This window comes from Lutjanus erythropterus, chromosome 15 (assembly GCF_056507025.1).
Source record: "Lutjanus erythropterus isolate fLutEry1 chromosome 15, fLutEry1.hap2, whole genome shotgun sequence".
Taxonomy (NCBI): domain Eukaryota; kingdom Metazoa; phylum Chordata; class Actinopteri; order Lutjaniformes; family Lutjanidae; genus Lutjanus; species Lutjanus erythropterus.
Genome location: NC_139331.1, coordinates 7,596,882 through 7,606,009, shown reverse-complemented (window position 1 = coordinate 7,606,009; position 9,128 = coordinate 7,596,882). Strand labels below are relative to the sequence as shown.

Below are 9,128 nucleotides of genomic sequence, written 5' to 3'. Positions count from 1 at the left end.
CCCCCCAGCTGGAACATCTGGTAACCACTTCACTAATTGCAATCCTCAACAGTGTCGCCCTGCGAACACTCTCATCTTACCTGACAGGATGGAACTGCTTCAAGGTATTCCACGCCTCCCACAATCTTCCATTCCCCACTCTCGACATCCTGACACACTCTAGTTTAATTTCTTTTGCTCATTCCATCCTTAATATCAAGTCTTCAACCATTCAGGTTTACATCAGTGGTATTAACTTCTTAGTTAAACTGTCCTCTGGAGCACCATGCCCAGCCCTGTGTCACTCCCACATCAGTATGCTACTCAAAGGCCTTCGCAAGGCCAAACCTCACCAGACACCAAAACGCTTGCAGCAAACTCCTGGCCACGCCTTCGTTTTGCCTTCATGTTTAGACCTCCCGCCCACAGCAGCACAGACCCAGCGCAAGTGCGTTCGCTATCTTACACACACATGGCAAAAATGGCACTTGCGCGGTGTAAGATTGCAAAACCACTTGCGCTGGCGGCACAATGGCTTTGTGCCGCGTGTAAGATAGGGCCCATAGCGTCCTTTAGAGATCTCTGAAGGCAGGACATCAATGTCCAAATGCATAAGGTTCTTTTTACTCCTTGATGCCATTATCATGAATAAACACTTGCTGACATGTGTGGCAGGAAGCGTACTTTTATATGGTATTATTGGGGTGTTACTTATGCGAATTCACGTGCACTTAGATATGCTCAGACAGATCATTTACACAGTTATCTGGAGTTAAGGGTGTTAGTTAAATCTGACGGACATGCTTATAGTTTGCATCATACAAATAAATGTAAGAGAAACTTAAGATAAGAATCCGAAAGTCCTCTTGCGTGAGGCCTGTTGTTTTGCATCACTATCCTTGCCAGGTTATTCAGAGGTTGTGGGAGTTTGGCCATTCAGTTTTTTGTGGATTTTGAGATGGCTTAAGAGCAAGTCCAATGGGGATTCATGAAGCTGATATTACAGGAGTATAGTGTACTCAGGCTGTTGCTCCAAGGTATCCTGTCCTTTTATGCAATGTAACCTGAGTGAGGTCCTTGTGTAAGGAGACTTTCTGTAATCTTGGCAAAAAGTCAAATACTTATTCTGTGGGTTTTCAGCTTTGCCAGGATTGTACCTTGTCACCAATTCTATTTACGTTCCTCATCAACTGGAATGGTGCAGCATTAACTGTAATGCAGGAGTTGCACTGGACTGTTGTGGTGAAGAGAGAGCTGAACACAGGAGAGATTATTTGTCTCATCTGGTTGGGAATGTTGTGGCTCCCATCAATACAGATGAAAAAACAAAATATGCATGGTATGAAACATACAGCGCTCTAAATCAGCCTCTGTTGCTTTAGTTTCTTATTTTAATCTGTCTCTCATGACTCATACAAATTTATGGAAGTGCAGTACTAAACTATACTACACTGTATACCCCTTTAAGAGACTCCCTAGACCATGATATGCAAATGACCCCTGAAGAATAACTGATCTGAATATACTGCTCAGTGTCACAGATCAAGAGCTCCCATCAGTACAGAGGCAGAAACCAAATCAACATGGTGTGAAACACAGAGCACAAAAATTAACCAAAATCTCTGATCTCTCTTTACAGCAAACTAGAAACTACAAATTTTCCTCATGTAAGGCATGTTATTGCAATTGTTGCCTGACTATTAATGATTGTTTAAGCATGGAACAGAACTTTTTTGTCAACAGCTCTGATGATGTTTTTGAGTATAAAAGTCTCTGTATTTTACCACGATATATGTCTGACACGACATTCAACATTATGAAGTATTTATTACACATTTTTGTTGGCTCTTTATCATTTCTTATAATATGTGGAAACCTTCTGGTAATAACCTCCATCATTTACTTCAAACAGCTCCACACTCCTACAAACTTCCTCATCCTCTCTCTTGCTGTAGCTGACCTGACAGTTGGATGTTTGCTTCTGTCTTATGGAATGATACCAGGTACAAGAAGATCTTGTTTGGCACAAATCTATGTCAGTTCTTATCTGTGCTCAACTTCCATTTGGAACTTGTGCTTTATTTCTGTTGACAGATATTTTGCTGTGTGTCAGCCTCTGAGGTACAGAACTAAGATAAATGTCCATGTTACTGTGATCATGATCCTGCTGAGCTGGGCTTTATCTGCTCTTACCACCACATTATTACTTTTACAATATATTTTTGGTTTTTACCTGCCAGCTATCATAATGTCTATCATCTACCTAAAGATTTTGATTGTGGCACAGAGACAGGCACGCAGCATCCAGAACACAACCTGTCAGAGCACAAAGTCTGAAAGTAAGATGGAGAGAAAGGCCACTAAAACTCTGGCTATTGTGATGGGAGTTTTTCTGATCTGTTGGTCTCCTTTTTATTTTTGTTGGGTTTTGGACCCTTTGATTAATTACAAAACACCATATTCTGTGTTCTATGCATTAATCTGGCTTGGATGGTCAAATTCAATGCTCAATCCATTCATCTATGGTTTCTTTTACAGCTGGTTTCGATCAGCTTTCAGAATGATCATTTCTGGGAAAATATTTCAAGGTGATTTTACTCATTCTAAGCTCTCTTGACTCATGACTTGCTGGTAATCATCACTAGTTTGGCTCTGAAGATTTACATCTCTTTCTACTGCAGCTCATATGAACCTTGCTACTCTACCATGTGTAAAATAAATAAAATACAACTCAGTTCACAGATAGCACTACATAATAAACAGTGCATATGATATTCTGTATTTTAATCCATATATCTCATAGTTTTCCTCATTTCTTACTGTATGTACTCAGTCATAGATGCTGCATAATGAATGCAAGAGTACAGCTCTGAAGTTCTCTGTGCATGAAAGTTTTGGAATATATATTAATGTTTAAATTACTTTTTTATAAAACTAATTTTCAATCAGTGTCTTAATCATTTGTTTCAGCTGCAGATAGAAACAGAATTAAGAAAATAGGTGTTTCATCATTCAAACGATATTAAATAAACCAGAATAACTGGTTCTTCATTTGTACAAACATCTAAATCAGTTCGCAACAAGTTTCACATTATCTACAACATTGTGTTGAATGTAATGAAGAAGGATAATGTCTTTTCACACCACAAAAAGTGCTGAAGTAAAGAATCGTGGATTACTTTTGTCTCTGTTCAGACAACAAATGTATGGACATGCACTTAAGCATCCTTTACAGTGGGATCATTTTTATACAGTTTAAAAATTTCTCATTCTGTCTCTGCTTTGACACATCGATGCTGTGAATGCAAGGCTAAGCAGAGAAAATGTCCACTGTTATGGCCCATGTTGATCATGGCATTTTATGTCTATACTGCAGTTTGTCTTAACAACATGGTGTCATTATTAGCAGACACTTGCTTTTGTGAGACAATTTCACTACGACTCAAATTTACAAAACAGTACAAGCAGGATTCTTTAAATCTGAAGAGTGTGCATACATTTTTAATTTGATAACTTGCTCAGGTATCAGTTTTCAGTCTGACTTTTACACATCTCACCTCTGTTGTGGTTTAATCAGTGGCCAATCAATGAGCCCACATTACATGGTGAAATTATTACATTTTATGTAATTGAGAAGTATTTGAGACAAAAAGTTGTCATCAAAAACTACTTTAATCTTAAAATCTTCTGTGTGTCAGTTGAGGTTAGAATTATCCTTGTAGAGCAGCGATATTGAACTTGCAGACAGTCGCCCAAATTTGGCCCCCATAGATGCTGTGTGACCCTAAAAAGAGTAAAAAATCGATTGATTCACACTGTTTTTTCCCAGGAAGGAGGGACAGATATGACAATTTTGGATGATGGTCTAAATTAGGCTGTTAGTAACAGAGAGAAGACTGGCCTTTCAGGCTGTGGAAAGTATAATTATTAGGTGATGAGAAGCAAAAGTTACACAGAAATTAGCTTAATTCTGATCCCGTAAACATGTATTACAGACTTAAAGAGCTTAAATTGGCTGCTTTTTCTGTTCCTGGTAGGATGAAAGAGGTTCCAGTTATGTTTAATGTTGTAACCTGTTTCAAATGTTACCAAAGTACAACTAAAATGTAGTTGCAGTTTTTAAATGCAGTAAAATATCATAAAATTTCACTGAGTTAATTTAGTTAATAAGTCAGTTTATTTTAAAATAAAGAAGTTCAAATTAAGATGAGTTATGGGTCTTTTAATGTTTATTAATTGTATCTGAGAAGTAATGTTATATTAATGTTTGTTCATTAACTGACCCCTGGGCAAAGCAAGTTGAGTAGCCCTGTTGTAAGGGTTCCTGGGGCAAAAATGAGCCTTACATTCATACTGACACATTAACATACATCATCTTGTGATACACCTGGACACATCGACAGTGATACAACCAGGGGTCATTAGATGTTGCGGGTCTTTCAGCAATGAGACACCCTCACCCGGTCGACCCACAAAACAAGGCAAACATTCCCTCACTATTAATGATTATTTACAACATGGAAGCTAAGTTTTTTATCAACAGGTCTGATGGTGTCTTTAAGAACCAAACTCTCTGTTTTGCATCACCAAATGTATCTGTCAGAGCAGCAGTTACCACCATCACATATTTATTATACATTGTTGTTGTCTCTTTACCATTTCTTATAATATATGGAAACCTTATGTAACATATATAATAACCCTCCCACAAACTACTTCATCCTCTCTCTCGCTGTGGCTGACCACCTGGTTGGGGTTTTTCCTTTGTCCTATGGGACGATACAGGCTATGAGAATCTCTTGTTTGTTACAAAGCTATTTTAATCCCTTTCTGTGCTCATTAGCAAGATGAGCAGAGAAATTTCCACAACCCAGCAACCTTGGATCTGAAGGACTTACTTTTAAGAGTATAAGAAAACAGAAGAAATACAAACGATGGATACCCAAATATTTACCAAAGGTAAATCTTACATCCAAGGCATACCTGACAATGCATCGACATCGACTTTTTTTGTCTTTAATTTAACATAGGCCCAAATGTTAGTGTTGCAAATCAAGGCCCATGAAATCAATCTTTGATTCAGGTTTTGAAGTGAACAGAAAATCGTTAACGGGTTATGGTCAGTATGTACCACCTGAGTAGACTCTGACCCAACATAAACATCAAAATGTTGGAGGGCCCAAATAAGAATGAGTGCTTTTTTGGTATATTTTAAAATTGTTATGAAATTAAGTATCTGGCCTTTTGCCCCACTTTCATGTATCTGTAACTAAACTGCACCAGCCCCAGCATCACTTGCATCAACTTGCAACTGAAAAGGCAGGTCCAATTGTGGAGCTGGGAGCATGGGAGCATATGACCGCAGACTCTTTGCTTGTTGAAATGCCTGCTGACAAAGAGGAGAGCAAAGTTATTTAATGTAAGCCTTAAATAACTAGCCACTACAGAGGCAAAAAGCCTGGCACAAAAGCCCACCATCCCCAGGAAACACAACAACCACCACCTAGTGGATGGGACATGAAATGCATGTATTTGCATGAATGGGATGAACCTCTTGCCCCATGACCTTACTCAAATAGGTTACAGTAGCTTTCATGAATTCACATTTGGCCAGATTTATAGTCAGGTGGGCCCAAATCAGCCTGTCAAATAGTGCCTTTACTCTTTTAAGACGTTATTATAACCACATTACCCACATAGACTGTACAGCCCTCTAGCCCATATACAATTTTGTTGAACAACCCCTGAAATGTGGCAGTGCAAATGGGATGACTGATAACTAGTACAGACTTGAGGGTGTCACGGAAGCACAAATTTCTATTTAGAAAGGCAAAGCTGCCAATAACCCTTAAAAAGATCAAACTTACTAACATATTTAGGCCCCATTTGATCAACACAATATCCCATCGTCGTTAGAGGAAAGGGATCTGGCTTTGTTACTCCATTAAACTTTGAAAACTTATTGCAGGGTCTATGTGTTTAATCAGGTTTTCTAACCAAGAGACAAGAAAAAACCCAGTTAGATGAAGAGGGTTTGGCAAATACCATTGTCCAACATGTATGACACTTGTGAGTCTAGTATTTTCAACTTTTTTGGGAAAACCCATAGAATGGCTGAGTGATGGAGTGCAAGTAGGAATATTGTAGAACCAGTTTATGGAAATGTAATGCAAATTGTACAACACTCTGTACCCCTTTGAGAGGGTCATGTGACAATGATATGCTAATGAGCCCAAAAGAATATCTGATCCAAATATACTGCTCAGTGACACAAACCAAGGGCTCCCGTCGGTACAGACACACAAACCAAACAGGCATGGTGAGAAACACACAGCACTAAAAGTAACTGAAAATCTCTCCACAAAAGATGAGACACTATTAATTTTCTTGATTTGTGGCATGTTATTGCAAATGTTACCTCACTATTGATGATCATTCATGCATGGAGTCTAACTTTTTTGTTAACAGGTCTGATGATGTTCTTGAGGACACACTTTTCTGTTTTGCATCACCAGATGTATCTGGCACATCAGTCACCACCTACATGTATTTAGTATATATTTTTGTTGGCTCCTTATCAATTCTTATAATATGTGGAAATATTCTTGTAATCACCTCCATCATTTACTTCAAACAGCTCCACACTCCTACAAACTTCCTCATCCTCTCTCTCGCTGTAGCTGACCTGCTTGTTGGGCTTTTACTTTTGCTTTTTGTTGTGATGCCGGCTACGATGAACTCTTGTATTGCACTAGACTATTTTGATATTTATTTGTGTGCATCTTCTGTTTGGAACTTGTGTTTTATTTCTGTTGACAGATATTATGCTGTGTGTCAGCCTCTGAGGTACAGAACTAAAATAAATGTCCGTGTTATTGTGATCATGATCCTGCTGAGCTGGACTCTGTCTGCTCTTAGCATCTCAATTATAGTTTTACAATATATTTTTGCTTTTTACCTCCCAGCTATCATAATGTGTGCCATCTACCTAAAGATTTTGATTGTGGCACAGAGACAGGCACGCAGCATCCAGAACACAACCTGTCAGAGCACAAAGTCTGAAAGTAAGATGGAGAGAAAGGCCACCAAAACTCTGGCTATTGTGATGGGAGTTTTTCTGATCTGTTGGACTCCTTACTTTATTTGTTGGAACTGTAACCCTTTGATTAATTACAGAATACCAATTCCAGTGTATTATGCATTTCTTTGGCTTGGATGGTCAAATTTGATGCTCAATCCATTCATCTATGGTTTCTTTTACAGCTGGTTTCGATCAGCTTTCAGAATGATCATTTCTGGGAAAATATTTCAAGGTGATTTTACTCATTCTAAGCTCTCTTGACTCATGACTTGCTGGTAATCATCACTAGTTTGTCTCTGAAGATTTACATCTCTTTCTACTGCAGCTCATATAAAATTTGCCATGGTACTACTTAACAGTACATACAATACCCTCTATGATAATGTCTGTAAATAATCAGAGGATCCACATATCTCATTGTTTCCCTCATTTCTTTCAGTCATAAATGCTGCATAATGAATGCAGGAGTACAGCTCTGAAGTTCTCTGCAAATAAAAACCCTTAGCAATTATTTCATGTTGAAATGATCTTTCTCTTACTCTTCTCTTTTCGGTCAACGGCTTCATTACTTTGGCTGCACATAAAAAAAAGAAAAAGACATTAGGAAGTTTAATCATTCTTTACGGATATTGCCTAAAGCAGGATGACTAAAAAGTTCACCATTTTCACCAAGTGCACATTGTCCACAATATCGTGTAGTTTATAATGAAGATGGATAACTTGTATTTTTCACAGCACAAAAATAGTAAAGTAAAGTACAGAATGGTAAATTACTTTGTTCTCTGTTCAGGTAACAAATTTATGGATGTACACTGTAACATATGTTACAGTATAATTTTTTTTTTTGTTCAAGTTAATAAGTTCTCTTTCTGTCTCTTGTTTGACACGTATAAAGATGCTGTGAATCCAAGACAAAACAGAAAAAATGTCCATTTTCATGGACAATGATGACCATGGCTATTTATATTGTCCACACTGCAGTGTCTGTCTTCGCAACATTGTGTCATTATTAGTAGACAGTCAACTTGCCTTTGTGAGCCAGTTTCACAATAAATCAGATTAATAAAACAGTACAAGAAGGGCTTTATGCATTTTCAATCACCAGTCTTCAGTCTGACTTTTACACATCTCACCTCTGCTGTGGTTTAATCAGTAACCAATCAATGCACCCACATTACAAAATAGTTGTTAAATCATTACATTTTAACACAATGGAAAAATATATGAGACAAAAAGTTGTCATCAAAAAGTACTTGAATCACAAATCCTCTCTGTGTCAATTCAGTCAGGGCCAAATTACCCTTGTAGGGCAGCCATACTCAACTTGCCTCCAACAGGCATCAAACTCAGTCCCCAGTAATTTCAGTTAATTATTGAGTTTTAAGAGAGCAAACATTATTATCCAGCAACATTTCAATTAATCGAAATCACAAAAATAACACATGAACCTGAATACTCTGACCACAGGGTCTGGGATCCTGGGACAGTCACCACTTCTTACATTATTTGATTTCACAGGTAAAGTAAGTGAATCAAGATGTTATTCCCACAAGTCTCTATAAATTACCACATCATCCACATAGACTGTACAGCCCTCCAGCCCACACACAATTTTGTTCACCAACCTCTGAAATGTGGCTGGGGCACTGCACAGTCCAAATGGCAAGACTGTACAAGAGTACAGAGTTGTGGGAGTCACAAAAGCACATTTTTTTCTTTTAGTGAGGCAAACCTGTCAGTAACCCTTAAGAAGATCAAACTTACCAACATATTTGGGCCCCACTTGATCAACACAATATTCTATCATCAGGAGAGGAAAGGAATCTGGCTTAGGTACTGCATTAACATTTCAAAAATTAGTACTGGCTCTAAGTGTTCAATCAGGTTTGCTAACCAAGAGACAAGAAAAAACCCCAGTTAGATGAAGAGGGTTTGGCAAATACCATTGTCCAACATATATGACGCTTGTGAGTCTAGTATTTTCAACTTTTTTGGGAAAACCCAATAGAATGGGTGAGTGATGAAGTGCAAGTAGGAATATTGTCAGGCAGACCTAAGTAACTCTGCA

At 38.1% G+C, this 9,128-nt stretch overlaps 2 protein-coding genes across 2 annotated transcripts; both read left to right on the top strand.

Annotated features, from left to right (window-relative positions):
* The first annotated feature begins 1,771 nt into the window (after positions 1–1,771).
* On the top strand, positions 1,772–2,596 carry LOC146313980 (trace amine-associated receptor 1-like). The gene has a single exon (XM_084737025.1). The coding sequence runs from the start codon at positions 1,772–1,774 to the stop codon at positions 2,594–2,596; it is 825 nt and encodes a 274-aa protein (XP_084593151.1).
* A 1,900-nt stretch (positions 2,597–4,496) lies between these two features.
* On the top strand, positions 4,497–7,321 carry LOC146313979 (trace amine-associated receptor 4-like). Its single transcript, XM_084737023.1, has 2 exons — positions 4,497–4,598; positions 6,524–7,321. The coding sequence occupies exons 1-2, from the start codon at positions 4,497–4,499 to the stop codon at positions 7,319–7,321; spliced, it is 900 nt and encodes a 299-aa protein (XP_084593149.1).
* The last annotated feature ends 1,807 nt before the right edge of the window (positions 7,322–9,128 follow it).

Excerpts from the sequence above, each read along its gene's own strand:
- LOC146313979 (XM_084737023.1), top strand. The coding sequence starts at position 4,497 with ATGGAAGCTAAGTTTTTTATCAACAGGTCTGATGGTGTCTTTAAGAAC. Across the intron at positions 4,599-6,523 it reads TCAGAGCAGCAGTTACCACC|ATGTATTTAGTATATATTTT; the intron begins ATCACATATTTA and ends GTCACCACCTAC.
- LOC146313980 (XM_084737025.1), top strand. The coding sequence starts at position 1,772 with ATGTCTGACACGACATTCAACATTATGAAGTATTTATTACACATTTTT.